This window comes from Passer montanus, unplaced genomic scaffold (genome assembly GCF_014805655.1).
Source record: "Passer montanus isolate IOZ18808 unplaced genomic scaffold, ASM1480565v1 scaffold25, whole genome shotgun sequence".
NCBI classification, from domain to species: domain Eukaryota; kingdom Metazoa; phylum Chordata; class Aves; order Passeriformes; family Passeridae; genus Passer; species Passer montanus.
The window spans coordinates 5354933-5380698 of NW_024367149.1; the positions used below are offsets into that span (position 1 = coordinate 5354933).

Consider the following 25766-nt stretch of genomic DNA (forward strand, 5'->3'; position numbering starts at 1 on the left):
TGAAAGTTAAAGATCGTATATTCATTCAGGAGTATCTGTCTGCTGGGGAAAGAACAAGGACACTCATTCCATACAAAAATCCATGGTCTGAAGTAAATCAACAAGTCTCAGAGGAATCTGTTGGTAACTAACACACCATCTTATGTGAAACTCTACTGCAACAGCGTTTTTATCAAGTTTTCTGAGTAGTTGACTTGACTCCACGACTTGAAGGCTTCCCAGGAATCTCACAGATTCAGAATAATGCCTGAGAGCCTAAACAACCCATGGAAGAATCCAGAGGCAGCACAATACATTAGATTCACATGATACACAGAATTACAGCCCTTGGTAATGAAAGTTTTGAGCCTGACATAAGTGTGCTTAACATATATATCGAGGTTTATCCTCATAGTTGCCTTTCTTTTCTACTCCCTATTATCATCAGTTTTCCCAGCCATCAGGAAATCTAGGATGGCAGACATAAATGCCTAAAACCACAATTTTTACAGTACTTCAGGAACACAGGCAAAAAAACAACTAAATGAGGACATAATGAATAAAGCCTCCCAAACCCAAAACGACCCTGACATTAATCTTTAGATTCTTTTAATACAGAAAGAAGCCAAAATCTGAAAAAGAAAGGATGTGAAATAACACAACAGTGTTTCCCAGTAGTACTAGTGCCATCTTTCACACATGGAAACAATGGTCCAGGATAACTGGTAAGGCAAATGCAAAGGGCCTTTAAAGGCTCTTCTATGGCCTTTCTGCAAGCCTTAATGCCAAGGAAAAGCAAATTCTGTATGTGAGGGCTTCTTTATCTTTGAAGAGTGCTAAGTTTCCTTCTACTGTTTGGAAACAATCTGTCAGCAGGCCTTAACTAGGCTAGATAAGATTTAAAATGTCCTTTTTGTTGCTTCTAATATTACAGTAGATAAAGTTTCAAACTACTTATACAAGACAACCCAAGAATGACTGGGAATTTCAGAGCTTCCCAAAAAACAGTGTATAAGCAAAACCACTTGCAAGTACTCACTTCAGTTTTCTTGGGTCTGTAGCTGTTGAGAGGAGAAGGATCTGGAGAAGGAAAAAAGGAACATGACAGAAGAAATCAAAAATACATTTGCATTTCCTAAATTCTATGAAATCTTTTATAAAGCATCCTGTCAGTCCTCACAAACAAAACTAAAGCGTTTTCTTTGTCTCCTCAGTATATTTCAGGAAATCACCTTCTTTAGCTGAAAACCATGACTTCCCATTAAATGGAATACAATGTTTGCAGTAATGAATCAGTGTAGGCACCATCTTCTGCACAGGCAGATGTGGCACATTTTGTTTCAGTATTTGTTGCTTAAATCAGTATCAAAACAAGCTCTACCACTCCCCAAAATTTCCATGTACATTGCTCTGCCTTACTAACCATCTCTGAGCAAGTTTCCCTGTGAGTATCTCTTCTATCACCTCTGCATTCCTTCCTTCACTACTGACTCACAGACACAAATACAAAGCCCAGAGAAACACACAGAGAAACTCTCAGGCCCATCCTGGGTCAGGATTTTTCACCAGTGTCAATATGCACCTCATCCCTGAGAGGCTGACATTAAATCATCCTTCTTGATCTGTTCTACCAGTTTGTACTGAACAACCCTCACACTGTGACCCAGGAAAAGCAAAAAGGGACTAAACTGTACTGTCTGCATTAAGATTTCTAATCCTAAGGATCTGTTCTTCTCAGAAGTTACAGTTAAGCCTCAAGACACAGAGAGGTGACCACAGAATCTTCTGGATTAATAGTGAGGTAGATTCTGGTCTCCTAAATACTGGCCAGAAACCACCAGCTCATTTTGTAAGTGTGCAATGGTATCAGATGATCTGGTCTGTTCCATTACCCAGCCATCACAGACTGGCAAATCTGTTCCCAAAGGGGATGTGAAACCTTTAAAATCCAGCACCCAGTGCAATGACAAAGAACAAATGTAAAATAACACGTTCATAATGATTTGCTGTGTAACAAATTATAATTAGTGAGGAAATGAAATAAAAATGAGGCAGAGCTCACATAAACAAATACTGATGAGACTCATTAAAATCCTCATATTGTAAGACGTGCAATAAAATCAAGTTTTAGGGTGCTTTCTTAAATTTCTGGTCCCACACTTTTTATTAAACTCTCACTTACTGATACCAAAGGATGCTGAAGCAGATACTGGAGCACATCCTGGATGCTCATTAATAATGGTAAGTCACTGATCCACTACTCACAAATACTGCTGAAAAAAAATTTACTCATTTTTGAAGGAACAGAGCCCCTGAACTTCAAAATAATCAATACCCCAAGCCTGATCAACACACCCACAAACCATAGTGAAGATTTTCTCCACCATCCAACTCAACAAAAAAGCGAGTGAAACAGAGCACTCATCTGAGCTTTGGAATTCTCTCCTATTTTCAAGTCATGTAGAACTATGTTGCAAGCTTCATGAGGTAAGGAACTATTCAAGGGCACCCTTTGAAGGAGTAATTTATTCAGTATTCTTCCTTTTCCTAGGAAGAACTAACAGCTTTTTCTCCATCACAGAGTGACATTTGCATCATAAATAAAAGAAAACTCAAATAATAATAAAAAGCCCCAAATAAAACTGCTTCCTGAAGAAATCAAAAGCAGTTATGAGACATATAGCAGAAAATACTGACCATAGGGTGCCTTGGGCCAGGCTTCAGCTGTGCTTTCTCGCTGGGAACACCAGGAATGAAGTTTAGCACCAGGACTTGGTTGTCCAACCTGAAGCAAAAATACTGTTAAAATACTCAGTGTCAGATGTATCAATCCCTGTTTTTTCTGGTTTTGTTAGTAAGTCCACAACTGGTATTTTCTACAATATTTTACTTTATTTAAATACTATTTTAGACTATTTTCATAGCACTTGGTTTGTGTGTATTATTAGCAACACTGTGCATAAACAGAAACAGTGCTAGAAAGGTCTAGAAAACTCTGAATATCCTATTGTTCAAAGAAAGGGAAAATACAGATTGTTTCTCCTTAATCTGTAATGTCTGCAGTCTTTTTAAACAATTCCTGGTATCTCATATTTATTCTAAACAGCTCAGATCTCACCAAGAGAGATCCGAATCTCTTCCTAATTAAAAAGTTACATTTAATATAATCCAATTTTGATCTTCATAACACGAAATCTCCAGGCCAAAAGAGTTCTCAGCAGCAAAGATGCCCTAAAAGGAGAATTATCAATCTAGAAAGGCCATGACAGTCAGGACATGCTGAATTAAGAGACAAGCTTTCTCCTTTTTTTTTTACAAACATAACCAAGCATTGAAAATCAATAAACAGTGTTAATGATAGTATAATTAAACTGTGAACTTCACCTATAGATCCAGAACCAGAAGAATTAAATGAAAGGAGTTAAAAGAAAAATATTTGAGAGAAACAGTAGATTGATGAATGATTAATGATTTATTCAGATAATTTTTAATTTCTAAAAGGTAGTTATATGTAGAATAAAACTTGGGAAAGAATTCTAAACTTTGACAATACATTTTTAATTAATTAGCACCGATACTAGTAAAAAGATAAGGTAGAAGCAAACTATTTAACCACTTGATTATCTAACTGGTTGTGGTAAGTGCCCAGGACTGCAGAGAAATCATAATGCCACAGCACAGAGTATAACAATCCCATTTCTACCTCTACAAATTCAAAGTGATTTTCCAAAAACAGAGAATTGTTGCAATAAGAAGAACAATTAAGAGGGGAAAAAAAAGAGTATATGATCCTCCAAGTGACTGGGAAATGTAGCCTCTTCATTTTAAAAGAGCTACACACAATTTCTTTAAATAAGTACCTAATTTCAGGACAATTTTTCATGTATGGCAAAATGTCCTTATGTTATGAACTCAAAGTCAAAGTGTTTGAGATGTAGCTCTGAGGAAAGGAAGTGTTCCAAAGATCACAGGATGCCAACATAAAAAAAAGTTGAAAGAGAGGAAGTGTAAGTGTTCGTAATGTGACTAGACACTCTTTCTTTAAAGTCTTATTCAGGAATTGTTAATACTAATATCAATTACTTCCAAGCTGAATTTATACACCTATTATCCTGTCTAGTGTGCTGGAAGAAAAGAAATGGGGCCTCAGAGAATTTAACCAAGATATTCATGAAAGAATTTGATCTTTGTCTGTTAGTAAAGCGGATAAAAGAAATTTTATTTTAGTTAATTTTACATTTAAATCACTCTGTGACAGTCTGTTAAGGAGAGGAAAAAAATTATTCATCTAAACTAAGAACTGAATGAATTTTTGGAGCGCTGTTTAGTGAAAGAACAACATTTGAACCGAGATTAAGCTGGGAACACCTTGGAGCGAATACAAACCCGTCTGATGACAAAGGGAGGTTTGTCAGTGTCTCTCCTGAACTCGTGAGGGCCCAGGTTGAGGTGGGCCAGTCTCTGCCTGGCCTCCTCCGAGAGCTCGCACATGCGGCGCTTGGTGTACGGGGACGGCGAGCGCGACTTGGAGGCGATGGTGGGCTGCTCGTAGCTCCTCACCACCAAGCTCTGTCTGCCCTTCTCTGCTGAAGGAGGGCTTTTCTTTGACACCCTTGGGGGCATTCTTCCATTCAGGGTTGGATGATACACGCAGTTCTGATCAGTCTGAAGTGAAGAAGAGAAATGATCTGATTTGACAGTGTAGGATAAAGATTGCTCAACATAATGCAAAAAAGGAAGGAAAAATTTTACTAGAAAGAGATGCCGTGGCAGCTGAAGTTCCCCTCATAAAACTAGAATCAAACAGCAATTTAAAAAACAACATGTTTACCATTTTCTCTGAAACCAAAAGAAGGTTAAACATTTAGTACTGCATGCTAGATGTTAAGTGTCTAACACTTACTCAATTAGCTTTCTCACAGAGTTAGTGGAGATTCTAAAAATTAAATTGAATTTTGTCACAAGTTCCTTTAATACAAAGTTTACCCGAATTAGCCATACACAGATTTGAGGCATATTTTCATCTGTTTAAGCTTTTATTTTAAAATTGTTAACCTTTAAAGTACAAGACAAATTAAAATAGGAGCCTTTTTAATAGTTTAAATTATATGCATTTAGATTTGTCTAAAGCTCCAGAAGAAGTGCAACTACATTCTCTAAAATTTGTATTTTCTTGGATTATGGTGAATTTATTAGTTCCCTTAAGTGTAAAGAACTAATAAAAGAAGAAAAAAATGATAATAAAAGGAGAAAAATAATACTCTTTCTGTTAGAAATTCTTTTTCAAGCTGGAGTTAGTTGACGTTAGCCCTAAATCTGAATGTTACATGGACTGCTTTGGTTCAGATGAACCCAGAAATAAAATGTCCAGCTTGCCTTCAAGCCTTTCCCCCTACAGCCAGCCAGTGAGGCTGAGGCTGTGTGTTTGTTGTGTATTGACAGAATCTGAACTCACTGGTGCAGCTGATAGTGAGACACAGAAAGGACCTGGCCCACACAAAGCCAGACCTAATTCTCTAAGACTAAGCTCAGCTGCACCAGAAGCAGGTGATGCTGCTCCTGACTCACACCAGTTGTGAAACTGGACCTTCAGTGCAACACAAGCAAATCTGAGCTGCCATTCACAGATACTTTTAGGAACAGTTTAAATTTTAAATCAAATTGCCTTATTCAAGTCACCTTCACTGAAGCCACTTTTCTGACAATGACAATTTTCACTGATTTTTAATTCTTTTTCCGTCTCGATACATTTCATTTGCTAAATTTGGAAGAAAGTTCTCATTGAAGTCATCAGCAATGCCACCAACAGGTCAAAGTTACCTAAATGTCTTTGCACACAAGCCTTCCTGACAACCATTCCCTTTCAGTGATGCTGCACCATTTTTCAATATTACAGCAAAAAAGGGAGGTTGTAAGAGTAACTACATGACAGCTTGCGCCAGAAATCCAAACCAAAATTCCAATCTGTAAGACCAGAGAAGAGTGCTACTTCACCTTTGACTTTACTTGATGCAAAAGCAGCCTTTCCAGATTAATATAGGTGATGGCCTTTTCAACAAAAATCTGCATTTCCATTACTGTCAATGATACAGTTATGGAAAACAATTAAATTAATTGGTCTGGTTTAATAATGTACCTTCTTTAACTTCACCTAGTTTTTACTGTTCTTAATTTTAAGTGTCAGTAACAAATGGTGAGAAGGCATCTTCCCATGCACAAATGCACCAGGGTCTGACACTTCAGCTGATCACAGAACACAGCAGCTGATAATTGTTTCAGATTCAAGGAACTCTCAGCATCTACTGTCATGCACCAAACCCACTCTTTACTCATACTTGATTAAAAATTTAATCAAGTTGTCAAGCACCCATGATACCTGCTTTAACCACAACAAAAGAATGAGGAAAGTTTGAAGTGAGCAGCACATGCAAAAATTGGAAGCGAGGCTATCAATATTAAATCTAGAAATTGCAAACAATTAAATTGTGCTAACCTGTATGTGACTCCTTCCTAAGACTAACAGACTGTCTGAAATAAGGCAGGTTGTAGAAAATCTCAATTTTGGTGCAATTCCCTAGAAGAGAGACAATAATTGCACATCAAGCTTCAACTCAAGATAAAGGGTATCAAAGAGGTAAATGTCACCTAATGTAACAAACCATTCCTAATTTTCAGCCATTTCCTTTGTTAATTTCAGCCTTTAATAAAGATAATTAGAAAAGACAGAACAGCAATGGTAAATGTCAAGATGCTAACATTTGCATTTCTGACAATTCAATTACAGATGATTACACTGCTTTTGTACAACAATTAAGGTCTGACTTTTATTTTAATACATTTTTTTGTCAAAAGCACTTTTAAAGATTTTTCATGCCATGCTATATGGCATCAATAAAAATTTCAGTCATGCTCTAGAAGTTTCATTAATGCTAACTTTGTAAACTTGTTTGAGAACAGTCTCAGTTGTGCCATCTCATTTGTAAAAACATTTTGCTTAATCAGTCAATCACACTGCAAATAACTATTCCTTTTTAACAGTATGACTAAGAATACCCTTCATTCTGTAATCTTTGGAGTAGTCTGATTTCTGTTGATCCCTCCCTTATTCTGTAACCACGTTCCACCCCTTCACAATCCCCTCCTGCCCATGGGGCAGCCCTAATTTGTCCCAGTTGGAATCAGTGGGGTCCCACGGGGCGTCCTGGTGAAGCACAGCACACACAGCAATGGCCAGCAGGTCCCTCCATTTCTACTTGACTAGCAGCTTCTGTTCCACTCACCTTTTACTGCAGCCATGGCTAGGAACACAACACCTCAGAAAACTATTGCCCTTCTATTCACTGAGCATCTGGTCAATGCATTCAGAATTTACTGGGTGTAAAGGACAGGGATTACAACACACAAGCATTATTTCCCAAATAGCAGAATTAAAAAAGGCATAAAAGAACTAAATGCCACATATGCTATAAACAAGTGGCAATCATCTATGTGCATCCTATACAGCTCTGCAGAATCCAAGAGAGAATCAAGTGCCCCCAAAAATTTCTACCCCCTCTTCTTTCAACATGGACAGAATTTGCTGCCTGAGACATCTCAGTGCCACAGGCATTTGTGCACATGAACACACAAAATCACTGAGACATGAAAAGGAGCTGGGTCTGTTTGTGACTGTCCCACATGCATAGGAATTAGCAGGAACTTCATGAGTGAAGTCTATTGATTAACCAAACTATTCTCTACCACCTGCCTAAACACTGATTTCCCATTAGGGAACATGATCTGGCCCCAGGATAGATTATGGAAATCAAATGACAAAAATGCCAAGAAAGCTCAGTCAGAGCAATTAACAGAGTCCAGGATTCAATCAAGTCAAGTTATGGCACATAAAAGAGGTTTTAAGCCTGATCATCTTTAATCAACTCATTTTTATTACTAATGAATTGTCAAGTGCTATCAACAATTTAAAAAAGGACACATCAGAATTAGTAAGTCTACTACAAAATGCAACAATAGAGCACCTACTGCTCTTACTAAGACTGGAAATGATTACAAAATTGTTAAGTGTTCATCCCTAAAAAATGACACAAACTATGATTTCTTCGGAGAAATAGTCTGTGGAGAGGGAATATGGGAGGGCATTTGAATGCACAGGCATGGATATGTGAAAAGCAACTCACATGCCAAAGCCATCAGAGGATCTGCTCTATTTTCTTCAGTTCCCAAATCAGGGATTTCTGTAGGATATTCAACACAGAATTATGTAAAGACCATCATATAGCCCCAAACACATCTGTAAATGAAAATCTAGATGGAAAGTTTTTGGGATGTCTTCTTCTGCTTCTGGCTTAGTGGTGTCTGCATCCCTGAGCATCTCTGCACCAATCATTAAACAGAAGGGACATAACACCAATTTGATCACAGAAAAAGTATAAAAGTAGTTCAGATTTAGAAGAATACAAGTCTAATATGTGCTTTTGACTGTAAGGAACACAAGTACAACTCTAGCTTAAAAAAGTATATAGGAATATAACGGCAGGCCTCACACTGGCCTGTTAACAGAAGATAGCATAGCTAAAAATGAACTGTTTTAAGTAATGTGACAAATACTGCATGAAGGTGGGGAATAGAGATAAGAACATCCGTAAGAAATCACTACCACAGTCGAGGCATAAACATATTCTGAAAGGTGAAGGTTGCAGAGAAATACAGAAGAGCCAGCAAGAGCTTCAGCTGGGCAACACTGGACCAGGAGAGATAACTCGAGGCCTGTCTTGCATGCACACTGAGTTTGTAAACCTTGTAAGACATTTAGCCAGGGACATTATCAGCCAAGTGCCAGATTTCTGGAGGAGTTTTGATCCTCTCAACTTGGGATTCCTTCCAACTGGCAGATTAGCAGTGTTAATCAGACACTGCTTGTCACTGCCTATCTGAACTCCACAACTGTAACCTTACTGTTGCTACCTTTGTTTTTTTAATAAAAGACAAATTTATTGGGAATCAAAGTGTCACTGAAGCACAGCTGCCATTCAAAAGTACTCAACATCTCAGCTGGCTATAAATAACTTTTTATGTGGGAAGAACATGGTTTCCATAGCATAAGAATAATGTGAGGGTTCTCATGACCTTGTTTAACACTTCCTTTTGCTTAGCATTCACATCCAGCGCTTCGTGCTGACAGACTTAGCAAGAGACACTTGCCAGCACAGCTCAGGGAACGCTGGGAGAGGGAGGCACTTGAGACTGCATTTCTACTGGAGGTAAAAATCCTTTCATAGTTATTCCATTTGGCAAGCGAGGAGAGGAACAAGAAGCTCTTTTTGGGAACCTCCCTCCAATGCCATCAAACCCAGCTTCTGCATTATTCCTGGAAAGGGGGTCACTATGCCAAAATCGTCTCTTAAACTGTACTTTCAAGCTATGGAGATGGAATGGAACAACAAAGGCTTCTGCAGTCCCTGTTCCAGGGCAGAGATGGATTTTGTTATGCTGCTCCCAAGGACATGAAGTATGCCTGTGTCTTACAGCAGCCAACTTTTTAAAGCTACTACAGCATCATCATTCATCACCTACACATCCAAATTACTCTGACCACATCTTCTCACAGCTCACAAATTATGGCACCTTCTCTTTATTAGAAAATACATAATTTTTGTTTCAAATAACCCAGTTTGACAAAACCCATCAAACTTGTCTAGCAGCTCTGCTTGTATGATGACTCCCTATATTCTGTTCACAAAAAAATCGAAAAACATTTAGCTAATATCACTTCATTTGTTCCTACCTCCCTATTCTTTCTCAACACCAGAAAGGCACCTATTCTGTGAGCAGCATGAAAGCAAAACAGTCCCACCCCATCTCTTGAGTCACAGCACCATGCATGGAATGAGCCATATCAAAGAGATACTACAGCCAAAAAATAATGGTTGTTTTTGCAGGGACAGTTTAAGCTACTGCAGAATCAGACATTTTGTAGCACAAAATCACAACCTTAATTCATTCAAATGTAACACAGCATTAGACACTAAATTAGCACTTCTAATTGCAAGTGTCTGGGCAGTTTCCAGGTTGCCCTTTCTGGGGAAAGACTACACCAGCTAAAAGATAACAATGAACTTTAATCAGCATTTTCCTCCTCCCATGTGCTTTTAGTCCAACCACAACGGACAGGGTAATTGAGTTCTTATCCAAATGTCCTGCCAACCCACCAGTAAAACTCCACAAAAACCTCAAAACACATCATCACCATCCTCCTTACGGTGCCTTCCTGGGTTATTCTGCTGAAAATTAAGATTCAACAGTCAAACTCGATGAAAGGGCAATGTGAAATGAATTAATTTTCATTTAACATGTACTTGAGCCCTTATCTCCAGAAAATTAGCATTAATTCATTGCACTCATTCCGCCAATTAGCTATTGTTCCAAAATGCTATGGAGAAGGACCAAGGAGGAGGGTTACATGGCTTCTGTTGAGAACCATGAAGTCAATATGACATCTCCTGCATCCCTTCAGCCACCAGCTGCATCACAGATTAAACTGAATGGAGACATGTCATGGTGCCACACTGCAAACCAAGTGGAAACTAACTTTTCCACATTAAATAAATTTCTTGAAGCATTTTGAAAAAAGATTATACTTTCCCCGAAGTTCAACTGCGGATTTGTACATTGAACACCTTAAAATGGCAAAATCTGTCAGAAGTAATCGCTTTTCATTTGAAGCAGTTCAAGGGGTTTCTTCAGTGAAGCAGACTGTGTCATAAATACAATCCACAGACATTCACTCACTGTGAAAGACGGGCACCTCTTCATTAAAACCTCACGCTGCAAACCACGGTGCCCATGGGTAAGCTTAGGGTCAGGGAACAGGAAATCTCTTGTATTTTCTTCATATGTAGCTAGAACTTTTCCCACTAAAAAGAAAATACATACTTTAATTGGAAAATAGACAAAGCCATACAGCACAGACACCACACACAGAGCCATGTTGAAACCAGGATAAATTTTGCTCTTTACAAATTAACAGCATGGCTCTAAAACTCCTACAGCACTAGGAAATAACCTCATCAAGTTAAATCAGCAGCAAAAATGTGCAGAATCTACTATGAAACCATGTTTCAATGTTACTGGAAAAAAAATTAAAGAAGATTGTGTTAACTCTTCTATAACAGGCACATGAAAGGTTTTCCTCAGGTAACTTTTCAGTACTTCTTTCTTTCCCTTCCATGCCACAGAAAAAAAACAAGTAATGGCATCCAATCCCTTATGACAAGCTACCATTCCATACTACAGAACAGTAATGGCAGAAGTAAAAAGAAACACAAGCACCAGCAAATTAATTATTTTAAGATTTTATCAACACCCTGGCTTGCTACTTCTGAAAAAAAATGCTTTTCTTTAGAGGTAAACCCTTGAATGTATACTGTGAAGAAATGGAACTTGTGCTATTGCAGCCATCTTGCTAGCTTATGTTGGGCTGTATCACACCCATGTCTGAGCCCTGAAAATAAATTTTTATGCAAGATCCTTTACATTCCCACAAAGAAAAAAAATCCCCATTCAATACATTTCTTCAAGTAAACAGCCTGGTAAGTCACCTGAGAGAAGCAGTAGTTTTCTTGAAAGTACTAAGGACAAGTGACAGAGAGTGCTTTTAATACCACAGTTTCCAAATGAGTCCTCTTTAAAACTTGACTTTATTTCCAATAAAATGCAGATTTACATTATTCATGGGAACACTTGAATTTCATTAAAATAGATTTTTATAATCACACAAACCAATAACAGAAGTATGACAAATCGCTATTTATTATCTTCACACATCCCAAGAGACCTGTAATACTTATAGTGAGGATAAGAGTTTTCCCAGTGGTCACCATTAAAATGGAAAGAAAAAAAGTGTCACTCTGAGAACAAGATTATGCACTCTGAAATTTCACAGACAGCCTCTCTAGATGTGAATTGTGATGCAGTTAATAATTATGCACTGGATGATTTCAGTTTATTTTCCATTTTTAAAATATTATCACTTTCCTAAGCCTGAGTATGATACATTTAAATATTCAGTTATTATTCTCTTTCAAGAATGAGATCCTCTTGATCTATTAACATTTTCTATTCAGAGGACTATTTGTTGAAGAGCTTTCTGTGTTGTTTGTGTGTTGAAAAAAGTGATTGTGCTGTAATGGGCAATGTTCTCCTGGAAATTCACCTATTAAACTGCATAATTTATGAAAAGACAGATACAATACCTGGAGGAGCAAGCTGTATTAGTTCAAGTACTGCTGTGTCAACTAGAAGGGAAAAAAGTTTTTTCATGAGTTAAAAAAACCTCTAAAATGAAAATTCCCATAGTCAAAGCCCAAGAAAAAGGAATCACTGATTTAAGCTTCACAGCACTGTACATTGCTGCACTATTTCCACCACACCAATAATAAGATAAAATTAAGTACAGCTTGCATAAATATCATAGATGAACACAATGGCATTAGCAGGGTACAAATGACAACACTAAATCTGACTTAAAACTTGTAAGTTCTATCTGCTGCCAAGTTTTTCCTCTTTTAAAGAAGATTATGCAAGCTTTGCCCCCTTTACAGATAACTCCCATGTGAGGGTGCATATTCCTGCAGTTTGAGTTCAGGGCAGTGTTTTCTCACCATCACAATTCATTATACACATGTAGCAAGACATAATCTTCTTAAAAATGAAAGCATAACTTTACAAAAATTGGAGGTTTATCATTCTATAATTTGAAAATTAATCAAATAAATGACCATATAAAGGAACCCACTACCAGATAACCAGCTGGACTTTCAATCACTTAGGACTTTTTACCCTTTTCCTGTTCCAAAGCATGTAACATACATTTCTAGAGGCATTTTGTTAGATAATAGTGGTTACCCACTAGTTTTTCAGAGAACAGGCTCCTGACAGAAAATCTATCACACACTTTAAACCTCCAAAACATCTTTAGAGCTCATATATGTATGGCATTAATGGCTATAACATAGTATACAAAAACCCAGAACTTACACTCCAGCAACTTCACAAGGTCTCCAGGATCAACTATATTAGCAAATTCCTGAAAAAGAAATAATATTAAGAACAACAACAACAACAACAACAACAATAATAATAATAATAATAATGACACAATCAAAGTAATCAGATGGACCTCTTGGGAAAGTGAAGGGAAAAAACCCAAATATCAATGCTCTTCCTTGCCAAAATGGTTGTCAAGTGGTATCCCCACTGGAATAAGAATGGATACTAAAATTATCATTTGGAACATGATCAAATTCATTGAAAGCCAGCAGTTCTTGTAATATATTTTCCATCCATACAGAGTTCCTTCTCTGTATGTAAATAACAAAAAAATAATTTATTGTGAAGTGTTGAAGATGTAAAGGTAAGCACTGTGGAAGACAATTTCAAGAGAGAAACATAATTTGCTGCATGTACTCCAATTCTGATAGGTCAATGTTCTCTAATTTATTAGTAATGCTTTAAGCTTCATTTTCACAGAGGTGACTTTTCAGTCTCCTGTTCAGGCTTTTTGTAAATCTGAATGCTGTGTGAATAGATAGCAAGGAATAGGGGAGGATGTTGCACTGGATGGAGGTCCCCTACATTACAATAAAAACAGCATTCAGTTGATTTCCCTTAAGAAGTATGTTTGCCTTTAAAGAATGACAATCTTTTTTACTCTTCATAGGTAGTGAAATTATCACTGTTTGTTTCTCATCCCCTTCGCCAGAGCATCACTCTGAGCAAGTTTACTCAGCCTGGTTTTCAAAGTGCTGGGGAATGCTTAAAGGAAAAGAACTGGAAAGGGCAAAGTATTATTATTCATAGGTAGTGAAGAAGCCAGATCATATCTGTAAGATACTGTGTTTCATTATCCCTGTGGTACTAATAATGAAGCTAGTAGGGACTCAGAATATGTGATAAACAACTATAAATTACAGGGCCAGAGTACCAATCTGGGAATTCTGGTGACAAACCATGAAAAAAGTATCTCAAAGGGAGTAAGATGTCACCAAAAAGGCTTCAGCTGCTATTTTATCTTTCTACTAAATTAAGTTGCCTCTCCTATATTGTACAGCCTCTGTTCTTCACCTTGCCATAATTTTTAGAACAAAAACATTCAGTCCCTTTCAAGCCAGGAAAACAGACACTGAGGATGGACAGTTCACAAAAGAATCAACAAACACCTAAAAAGTCTCATCATACATTAGAATCATCAGTACACACAATTCTTGAGTCCCCATGTGGATAATACAGGCACCCCTCCTCTGTGCTAAAGAGAAGCAGGAGACAAAATAGTGCTCCATTCTCAGTGTGATTATTTGTGCTCATGGGTTTTGCAGACAATTTTTGTGGAATTTGTGATGGGGTTTATTTGGGTTGTATCAGCCCTTGACATATCTTACCTTTTCAAATACTAGTTTTTCTTGAAATAAGAGTGGGAACACTGCAGGGACACATTCAGTTTTGTGGTACTGCCCAAGTACAAAGACACTGAGATAAAGTTCTTGTTTGTCTTTCAGCTGCACTCCAGGACAAGTTATCTGTAGGAGTAACACACTCATTAAACAAACTGAACTTTAGCTAGACAAGCAATGGCTGTTTTCAAGATAAAAATGAAACAGTCAGGACTGAAATGGTTGATTTGTGAAAGTCAGGATGTAACAGACTAGAGCAAAAAAATTCTTCTCTAAAGCAATTATATTTGTACAGACTGGTCAGGAAAAAAGTCACCACTTTAAAACAATCAGGACCAAATTCTTCTTTCTTAAATAAACACACTCCATTATCTTCAACCAAAATTGAAACCCAAGGCCAGGTTAATACAGCCAAAGGTATGCTCTGCCTGTGTAAGGCACAATCATCTCCTATATGAAGACTCATGTAAAATGAAGTCTGCATGATGCCAACACACAAAACCCCACCCAAACTTCAGCCTAACTACAGAATGAAACTGGCAAATGTACAGGCTTAGATACCCATACTCTGTCCAGCCACCGGAAAGGGCAAGTTTCTTGGCAAATTTTCTGTAAATGAGAAAAATCGACTGTTGTTCCAGTACCACCAGACACATTTCTTCCTTTCTCTAGGAAGTCTGGCCATCTTTAAACTCAAAGCAGGGAAGGCTTCTCACTAGGCTGCCACATACTGTCACAAATCTCTCAATTTTCTCTGCATAATTCTGAAATTCTTCAATTAAGAAGTCAGTCTGTTTCTAAAGCTCTGATTAAAAGAGTGTGTGCAACTCTTTCCAAAACTATTTGCTATTTTCTCCAAGCCACGTGGATTCATTTTATTTCCCTGACAGAGAATTGAGACCTTTCACTTAAGGTCTCATGCTCATTTTCTATGTCAGTATTAGAAATACTCTTGTTGTCTCTTCTAGCAAAAGGTTTCTGGAGAAAGTGTTCAGACTTTCAATTGTCAGGTAGAAAGACAAAGGAGGAGAGTGATGAAAATTAAAAGAAGTGGTTTGGTTACAGTCTCCTACTCCCAAGTGAACATTTTACTTGAGAAATCCTAACTGGATTTAAAAGAAAACTATATAAACAGCAGGAAAAAAGGTGGAAGAACTAGAAGAAAACAATGTGTGATAGATCACTACAGATAAAGCATAAGGTAAAAAAAGGGTTTCCTCTCGATATAAATGAAGGCTTCAAATCTACAAGACAAGTGCCAGAATAATGGATAACCCAATTGAAACAGTCTGTCAAGCATTAAACAGCTTGCATGACACTCATGCAGTTGCAAGTGTGAACAGGAGAGAGACAGATTTCATTCATACAAGGAAAGATCCCCAAACTACACATTATATGTCGTATCAGCTTTACTTCTCACTTTTGTCTACGATATTTTTGTAGAATTTACAACCATTTTAAGCTGGAGTTTTGTGGAGAAGGGAGCCAATGTTTGCCTATTTATTGAGATTAAAAGTAAGAGAGCTGAAGATGCAGGAATGGGCGAACCTGCCAACAACAGGTGCCATTTTTTCTGGCTATCCTGTAAAAAGAAAATAAATTCTTACAAATGAGCATGTGGGCCAAGGTAGCACATGTGGAAACTTGTGATTCTACTACCCTGGAGATAAACTGCACAATTCATTACCTGGGCTGGAACACCAAATCTATGTGGCCATGTAACTTTAAAGCAGTTCCAAAAATGAATGACACGTGCTTATCTGCAGCTCACGACACCTACTCTGTAACATGCAGAGCTCCATAACACTTGGGAGACAAACTGAAGCTCTTGTCTGACTGCAGACTGCTCCAGCAGGATGAGGGATTATTTTAAAGATGGTAAGAGTGTTATCTATGGATCAGCTAAGGAAGAGGGAGATCAGTGCTGCAATTAACTAACCTCACAAGCAACCCCAAGGACCATGAGAAATTTCTAGGACAGGGTTATGCTGGACATCTCTGCTGAAAGTTCCCAAGAGGATGGAAAATGTGTACCAGCCCTCAGTCCCTCCACTGCTGGGACATCACATACGGCCATAAAGAAATCAGTGAATTAAGCTCACAGAAAAGGACAGAATTCTACTGATCTTAACCCTCTAGAGCACTTACTACACACAGTCCATGGCAGGATAAGCCAAATAAAAAAACTTCTTAGTCTTTAAGTAAGGCCTTCCATTTGAGAAGAGAAATGAAAGAAACTACCAGCAAGACAAACCAAACAGCTGGGGGACTCGGATCAGATAAGATCTTCGAATTTCATTAAGTCAAAGGAAGTAAAACCCATCTGTATCCTAAAGCAAGGAAAAAACAAAGAGGGCAGAACTTCTGACACAACTGGACAGACTTCAAAGAAGGTGGAGAAATATGCAGAGCACTGTAAAAAGGGCAGGAAAATAGATCAGAAATTTGGACAAGATTTTGGTCACAAATAAAGCAAACAGAGAGAGAATTAATGGACATAGCATAAATCAGCCAAGATGTAAAAGCTAACAAATCTATGTCCTAGACACAACTAAATATTTTGCCTTGGTTTTAATAAAATTTAACACAGGAGAAAAACAACAACTCAAAGAATTAAATGATGAAAACTAAAAAATTCAATATGCTCTAGGCCTGGACCAAGGAGCCACAGGGAGGCTGAACCATCTTCAGCACATGTTGTGAAAGAATGTAATTTTTCTTAAATGAAATGTGATGAAAACAGGGAAGGTATAATCTGCTCATAAATAACAAACACAAGGACCATGTGAGACCGAGAGATCTGAAAACTGACAACCCGATTGATCGAAATATTTAAATATTTGAAAATAAAGATATAGATGAAAAGATCACTAGAAAAAACCCCAGCAGGACACATTCCATAAGAACAGATCAACAAAGCAAAATTCTACATTTCCTGAAAATCCATTTTCTGGATAAAGGATATCATATAGTATCATGGGGAATTATTGTTTATGATGAAAATGTTAAGAATAAGTTAAGAATAGTTAGTAGAGGAGTTAGTATCAAAGATGTTACAAAACTGGCCAAAGGACAGCATCAATAATGTGCAAAAACAAGGAGGTATCAAGCTGATCTTACCATTAAAAACATTCCTCTCTGCATACTGGGATTCATGTCCTTTAACATTTTGATGAACCTGACTCATATTAAGATACATAGAATGAAAGTTAGACTTTTTTTTCCCTACATCACCTAAGACAAAAGCAGGATCCCATTTGGAATGTGGGATCCAATTCTGACTCTGACCAATGCAAATTCAAAGTGGAAGAGCAGCTCCAATCCCTAAGATGGTTAGAAGGCTGGGGAGTCCCTCACACAAAATACTACCAAAAATACCACCTTGCTTTAGCTGATGAAGATCAACTGGAAAATGAAAGAACTGCTGCTTAAAAATACTTCAAGTGAGCAAACGCCAAGGAAAGAAATACTCCTTAAATGGAAAGCCAGTGTTGACATTTGTGTAAGTTTCTTTCCATTCTTACTTGTAGCCTTGAGAGCAGGGTAAATAACAAATACCCCACACTTGAAAACCTGACCCTGGGGAAATGTGTTCCCTGTCCTCACTCCTGGCACAGGAATAGCTCACAGCCAGTGTGAACAGAAGAGGAAAGCACACTGCTCTGCTCCAGGAACCAAGCAGGCCTTGGCACTGTGGAGACAAACACCAGCTGCTGAGACAGCACAGCAGCCCCGCCAGGGTGACACCCTGGCCATCCATGTGTGGAAATCCACAGCTCTGCCTCGGAGCAGCCACTCGCGTTTGGGAACAAGGGTAGCTAAGCAACCAGGAATACCTGAGCAATTTCCCAGTGTAGACTTCCTGGATCTGCACTCGAGTTTTGTGGATGGCATCCCGTGTTTTCCTCTCAGCAGCAGGTATTGTTTTATATATGGCAGTGCTTGTTCTGGATTACAGGACCAGGGCATATGATAACAATTCCAGGGTAACAGGGCACCGCCTAACACAGCTACTTCTGCAAAGCTTTCGGAGCATGATACAGCTCCTTGCTGTGTTCCCAGCTTGGAAATAAGCAGAAAACTTTGCAAAGTGCAAAGAGTACAATCCTAACATAATTAATGTCAAAACTTTCCACTTTCACACCTTCTGACCTCACTCCCTGCCATTCAGAGCTGCCCAAAGCCACATCCACATGGCGGCATTTGCCATGAACAAGCCGCTTTTTCCTGGGACTTGTTTTGGTTTTGGCTTTTTTTTTTTTTTTTCCTACACCCTACAGCTTCCCAAAAATCAGTGTGTTTCAAAAAACACCTTTTCCACAGGAAAATGAGAACTCTAAAGCGGCACGGCTGCCGCTAACACCAGCGGAAGGGCGGTGGCACGGGGACAAACATCCCGCACAACTTTGCCACGGGAGAACGGGGGCTGCGGAGGGGCACGGCTGCTGCCAGCACCTCCGCGGGGGCTGCCGGAGGATGCCCACACACCGGGGCAGGAATGCCAGACGGAGAGCGGCCCCCGCTCGGCAGCAGGGCCCGGAGCAGCCCCCAGCAGCTCGGCTGAGCCGGGGCGGCGGCCGGCCGAGCAGAGCGGGGCGGGAAGCGATGCCGGAAGAGCGAAGCGCGGCTTCTGCTGCCGGCCGCGGCCCGGCTGAGGCGGGCGGGGAGCGCGGCCCGGGCACTCACCGAGCGGAGCTCCAGCTGCAGGACGCAGCACAGCGCTTTCCGCGGCATGGGCGGGCGGGCGGCGGGGCTCGCCGGGTCCGGGCCGCTTGAGCTCGGCCGACGCCGTTGTCACGGTAACCGGGGCGCGTCCGGCCCGCGGCGGCCGCTCCGCCCTCCTCGGGGCCGGCTTCCCCTCCTTCCCCTCCTTCCCCTCCTTGTCTCCTGCCCGCCCCGTCTCGCCGCCATCGCGCTGTCGTGGTGAGGGGCCGTGCTGACCCTGCCCACACGCGTCCCCTGAGCGCCCATGTCTCCTTCTCTTCAGCCCTTCACTGCCCTCACGGAATCAAGTTTGGCTGGAAAAGATCTCTGAGATCACCATGTCCAGCCTATGGCCGAACAGCACTCTCAGCTAGACAGTGGCACGTCTCGTTTTCCCTTAAATGCCTCCAAGGACTGTGACTCCACCAGCGCCGTGGGCTGCCCGTCCCAGTGTTTAATCATCGTTTTCGTGAAAGAAATTCTTCCCAATTTCCAACCTAAACGTCCGCTGGTGCACTTGAAGAGTTCGCCCTGTTGTCCTCTTGCTAATCCTGTCTCTCATCCCACAACCTTCTCTGGTTACCCCACCCTCACACTTCTGACCTGCGGCTGGCTCGTCCTGGCACTCCCCACAGGGCTTTGTGGAGCTGCAGGGGGCTGCTGGAGTGTACCAAAAGTACCGTACATAGTAGATAAAATAGCACCATAAATAGTAAATAAAATGCCATAAATAGTAGATAAAATACAATTTCCAGCCTCTGCCTCCTGAAGGTCAGACAGTGCCAGTGATGGGTGATGGAGCACTGGTGTGAAATCTCAAGTGTCCAGTGTGGGGCAGGGAACAGACAGGCCACAGGCAAGGATAGGGCTGCTTTGGGGCATCCAGGAGGAACGTGAAGCTCAGGATGTGTCAGATTCCTTCAGCTTCTTGATATATCAGAGTCCTCCAGCTTCTTGGTCCTCCTGCAGAGAGAGCCTTCTCTTCAGCTGAGGGGTCTCAACCAAGTTTTATACATTTCCAGGCTTAAGTACCTGAAAGGTACTGAATTTCCATGTCTTTTTTTTTTTTTTTTTTCTACTCTTGATGCAATTAAAAGGCACTGAATTTCCATGCCTTTTTTTTTTTTCTTCTACTCTTGATGCAATTCACCTGCATCATGTTGCAGGCATCTGGGCCCTTTTGACTCAAGTATCCCATGTTAATGCCCTCTGTGGGTGTGACAGTGCACAGGCTATATTCCATTTTTGAAGACTTTTCTGCACGCTCATATCTGAAACAGTCTGTTTATTCCTACCCTCTCACAAACTCAGATTTATTTCCTTATCTTCACCATTTTGGTCGTATCAAGGATATTCCCCAATGTCTCTGCTGCTTAGTTGTTTTCAGAGTATTTGCAATCCCATCCAACACCAAAATAGTCTGATTTCTGTCTTAGCGAGTTATTTCAGCCTCAGACCTTGAGGGGATTTTGGGCTTTAAATATTCTTTCCAAGTTTCCAAATACAGCTGTAGAGAGGACAGAAAATTTTAATTGCTTCCAAAAGAAAGAAGTGGCTCAAATGTATCCCTTGGCTTTTTTAATTTTAATTTTACAATTTCAAAGAAAAATCATCTTAAGTGGTCTGGAAAGAAACAGCATTCTGAAAATGCTTTGATTTCTGTCTTTGTTTTTTGGTTTTGTTTATTTTCTTTTAAAAGGAAATGGCAAAGAACATGATCGGCCAGTCCAGACAAAAGTGAAATCTGTAGATGGATTAAATATTGCTACTAATACTTGATACCAATCTTTTAAAACAAATAAAGGATTGGAAAGGCAGGCCTTGTTTTCATTAATGTGACTTTTATAACAGCTCTGTTTGTTTCTGTTTAGGTGGTTTTGGATCTTTTTTAGGGTGTGGTTTGGGTTGTTTTGGTTTAGCTTTTGGTTTTTTTTTTTTTTTTGCTTTAGCAAAGGATTCTGTGTTTAGGGCCTGGAAAATTCTCTGTAGACTTCTAGTACATATATTAAGGAGGGACTTACTGTTGGATGAAATAATTTTCTAAGCATTATCAGTCTCAAGGTTATGAATAGCATTCCAGAGTTAATGAGAAGAAAATTCTCCAGATCCATAGCTTCAGATGGTAGCAGTATTAAAATGGTTTATTGCTTATTTTCAGCTACCTTTCATATATATGCTACTTAGAGGGTTAAATAATGTGTTAAAGATTGTGAAGTATGAGATATTATGGTAAGTGTGGCCATATAAGAACAGAAGATAGATAAATGCTGAAATCAAAAATGGTATCATGTTTGTGATGAGAATTTAATATCCATGTGCAGTGCCCTGGAACAGAAGTACTTTATAGCCCTTGAAAAAGGAGCACAAGGCAGGACAGAAAGCTTCTCCAAAGTGATAAGGCAGTGATGAATTTCAGTGCTTTTCCCTGGCAAACCTTTTGGTCTGCAGAGTTTCTGCCCCTTCTCCCTGCTGGGCCTTGGGAAGGAAGGCTGCTGCTGCAGTGCTTTCCTTTCCAGCCCTTTCTGCAGCAGTGAGACCCAGCTGGAACTTCTAATTTTTGTTAAATGCGTGATTTACATTTTCATTTGCACTGCAGGAACAGTAATGCAGGAACCTGGGTGACAATGAGGGAAAACTCGGACTTTTACTAAAAATCCATTTATAATAAGAAAAAACAGTTAACCAAAATGACAACAAAAGTGCTTGCTCCTGTAATAGAGCTGAGATTTTAACTGCTGTAAAATTTCCCTGCTGTGAAAGCACACAAATTCCTTTGCTTTTATAGCAATAAATCTTCTTGTAATACTACTTGTACTTAGTTCCATGTATTAAAAGACTCTGAATGACTTCTCTGCATTGTGTTATTTTTTCTTTTACAATCTACTCCAGTTATGGGCTTCAGCTTTTCTTGTCCTCTGGGCCCTCTAACATGGCTGCTATGGAAGAGCTGTGATGTCATCAAAATACTCAATTTTGCTCTTATTTCTACCATTGCAAACTAGAAGTAACTGCCAAAAGATTAAAGTCACACTGGTTTAAGGTAATTACCGCAATATTTATATTATACTGTTGCAGTTCTTGTGATGGTCAGGCATCAGGAGAGTAATATAATTGAAATTGCAATGAAATGCACTACAAAATAGGTAAAGTGGGAAAAAGAGGAAGAGTCAGGTTTGCAAGCAGTGGGTATTGTACAGTTCAGTATCTAAAAAATACTAGGAATTAGACAGAATTAGATCAGATCAGGCTGGAGATCAGTGAGCAAGCCTAACATCACTGAGTTTGTCAGAGGCTCACTTTCAGCTGAGAAGCCAGGAATGATTTTCTCCATTTCTTAGGAAGCAGAACGCTGGGTGCGAAGTGGTATTTCACAGTCATCCTGGCAATCAGAGTGAAGGGAATAAAGGAGCTTTCCACATTTTGCCGCCCTCTGCTGCAGTTCTTAGGAATGTTGTCAGAGGTCCATTTCTACTTTGAGCCCCTGATGTTGCCCAGGCAGCCAGAGGAGACATCTCTGTTCCTGCACCTCGAGCCTGTTATTTAAATATCATCACCGAGCACAACTGACTTACCGTTAATAACTGAGGAGAATTCCAGGAAGGCATCTGCTCAAGTAACAGCAATAAATTACAGGATATGGTAAGATTCCCGCATTAGAAAGGCAAACAAACAAAACATAAAGACTGTGTTACTTTAGAGAAGAGAAAAATAAGATGTAGTACAAAGGAGGCACATAAGGGATTGAATAATATGTATAAATAAATTCTTTTGTTTGTCCATGCCTGTTTATCCTTTCAAAGGACATGTGCAGTGAAATTAAAAGACAAAAAAATCAAAACTGATAGATGAAAGTACTTTAGATAGTGGAACTTGTAATCACAAGATATATTCAACAGTGTTCCAAACAGAATTAGGGTGCTCTGGGGACCCCACTGGACAATACCCCCTTGCATTAATTTTGATCTTCTGACTCACTGTGGAGTTAAATGTGCAATCCACAAAAGTTGGTCCCTGTGCAAAGAATTGTAGTATAGGAAAACAGGCAGCAGAAGTTAAGACTAAATAATCCCAGAACACTATAGAGCAGAGCTGGAAGAATTTTGTGAGAGATTCTAATAGGATCTAAGGGGACCAAAGTGAATTGGATTACTGCAGACAGTAATGTAACAGGGAAAGGTAGAGTGCTAGATTATTGATGAGGACAGAGGATGGAGATTACCTGAGGGTGTCAGCACACTCCTCACAAAATACATTTTCATCTAATCTTTCTACTTTAAAGCAGGAGAAAAAAGTTGCCCAGAAGTTTCCATTCATTAATATCTATTGCTTTTGAAAAAGGCCACAATGATTTTGTTGATCCTGTCTTATTGAGTGTCTTGCTCTTTCCTGACGTGCAAAGACACGACTGGGCAGAGCTCTTGGCTTTCTTGATAAATCTACAAGTTGCTACAGGCAAAAGGCCACCTGCTCATGTTTTTATGTAGGTGAAGCAGTGACCTTTCTTCGCCGTGCCCTCCCAGTCTCACCAGTGCCTTTTGCATGGCATTTTTGGTGCACATCTGGAGAAACTCAGTGCCTCTTTAACATTTCACCGTGGCTCATTCATGACAGAGCAATTTGTCCATTTTGCTGCTAAGTCAATACTCACTTTGGTGTGTGTGAGCATTAGCTTCACTCATTCTTGATGTGTATCCTGCCTGCAACAGCAACAACAAAAAAATTAATAGGCAAGCAATCTAAAGACACTGAAGTTTTCTTAACATGTAAGCTGTTTTCCAGGTCTGCTGAATTCTTTTTCGACTGGCTGCAGCTAAAGAAATCAAACCTGATTTGATTACAGCCACTAGAGGAATATTCCAGATCTTGAATTCAGTTGTAGTAATTGGAAACTCGTGTTGTAAAGGAATCATCTAAATTCATCTAAGAGATAACTTCTTTGAATACAGTCTTAGGAATCCACAGATGGCACAAATTCAATCAGCCAATACAGCATTAGCTTTGTACCCCAGAAAGTTCCTAGTTTCTCCCTTACTTGGTTCAGAAGAGGTAACATTTTTCTTTGTGCTTTACATTTAAAATAAATTGTCATAGATGGAGACATTGCCCCAGCAAAGTTTTTGCCAGAAACAAAATTCTTCTAACCAAGTTATAAACCCCTGAAAATAGGGCTTTATAATGGGACTGCTGATAGACCCTTAACAATAGCATTGTGAATGGTGCTGCTATAATTAATGATACTTCAGAAAGATTTATGGTCCTTAGGAAGAGATAAAACAGAAATATCATTGCTTCTTTGCCTCCCATCATTTTATCCTCTATGAAATTTTATGTGAAATAAGTCAAATGAAAAATGTAAGCTCTTAATCTTTTCCCAGAGTCCTGTCTCTCACTTGATGAACACTTTCACAGAATAAATTAGAGCTTTTTATTCCTTATGTATGTACAGCTTTGTATTTAAAAAGCAAAGAAAAGAACATTTTTGGCTTGGGAAAACAACTCAAGTCAATGGTCATGGAGGAAGCAAACATGAGTCACTATTCTTGTCTGTTCTTCTGCCACCCCAGCGACAATGACTCTTGTCCTGCAGTAGTTCTGAGCAGCTTGGTAGTGTCCAAAAGTGCTCTGTAGGGAAGATTCTCAGCTGATGGAAAGTCAGCCACAATGACTGTGGCTGTGACAGCGAGAGCCCAGTGGCCTGAGCAGAAAGCCAAAAGCTGTGGCTTGATTACAGATAGTACTTTTGTGAAAACACAGAATACTATATGGATATTTAATTTAACTGGGAAAGGCATAGCAAAAATCAGTTACTGGAGGCTGAAGCTATAAAAAAATTGAATTAGGTATTTGGCATTATATTGTAACAGAGAAAGGGAGTAACCACTGGAACAGGCTATCAAAGAGAAAGTGAATTCTCCATTTCCTGACAATACCAAAGGAAAATGAGAAGCTGACAGAAGAAATGCTTTTGTTGAAACAAAACATATTTTAGCCAAAAATAAAAGAAGATTGACAACAGTATTTAATGGCCTGTGGTGTATAGGAGGCTGCTCTGACAGTATATTCTGTGTGTGAACACTGTGACTCTGTACAGCATTTTAATAAATAATGGTAAAGCACTGCTTACTGAGCAGAGATCAGGGGAGAGGGCTCTGAAGGATTTGCCTTGGAGCCTGTGCCCTGCAGCACCTGGCACTGCCCAGGGAGCTGCTGGGGGGTGGCAGGGAATGCCAGCTTCTGAGGCTTCTGAACCTGCAGGGGGAAAAGCTTCACCTCTGGGCAGCCAGGCCAAGGCAGCAGCTGAATAGGGGCTGAGAAGTCACAGATTTGGCACAGGGCACCTGGAACAGCAGTTAAGGCTCAAAATCCATCACATCCAGATAAAGGTCTGGCTTGTGCCAGCCTCACCCAGCTCAGATGGCATCAGGCACTTGTATTCCAAAAGCCTCTGCAGTGTGTCAGGAGTTTTGTCCCTCTGCCCATTAAAGTAGAAGCATTTGAGCATCTTCCCTGTTATTTTGATTGACAACAGCAAAGTCACTAGAGAACCTGAAGGACTTTCTTGCTGGCTTGTTTGCCTGTTATAAATCATAGTTTTTTATATTACAGAAAAAAATCTGAAATGCTGTTTTGAAATAA

The 25766-nt window shown here is 39.5% G+C and overlaps 1 protein-coding gene across 2 annotated transcripts in view; it reads right to left on the bottom strand.

Annotated features, from left to right (window-relative positions):
• The window catches only part of SPATA6 (spermatogenesis associated 6), a 42670-nt gene extending 23392 nt beyond the window's left edge, over nucleotides 1–19278 (bottom strand). For both annotated transcript variants that reach the window (XM_039711769.1, XM_039711768.1), the window contains exons 1-9: nucleotides 19113–19278; nucleotides 14415–14552; nucleotides 13015–13063; nucleotides 12231–12272; nucleotides 10768–10892; nucleotides 6473–6553; nucleotides 4366–4644; nucleotides 2677–2764; nucleotides 1019–1059 (exon numbers count right to left, since the gene is read on the bottom strand). In XM_039711769.1, coding sequence (XP_039567703.1) covers nucleotides 1019–1059; nucleotides 2677–2764; nucleotides 4366–4644; nucleotides 6473–6553; nucleotides 10768–10892; nucleotides 12231–12272; nucleotides 13015–13063; nucleotides 14415–14552; nucleotides 19113–19160 — 891 coding nt within the window. In that variant the 5' untranslated portion in view covers nucleotides 19161–19278. The remainder of the gene's footprint in view (nucleotides 1–1018; nucleotides 1060–2676; nucleotides 2765–4365; nucleotides 4645–6472; nucleotides 6554–10767; nucleotides 10893–12230; nucleotides 12273–13014; nucleotides 13064–14414; nucleotides 14553–19112) is intronic.
• Between the last annotated feature and the right edge of the window lie 6488 nt (nucleotides 19279–25766).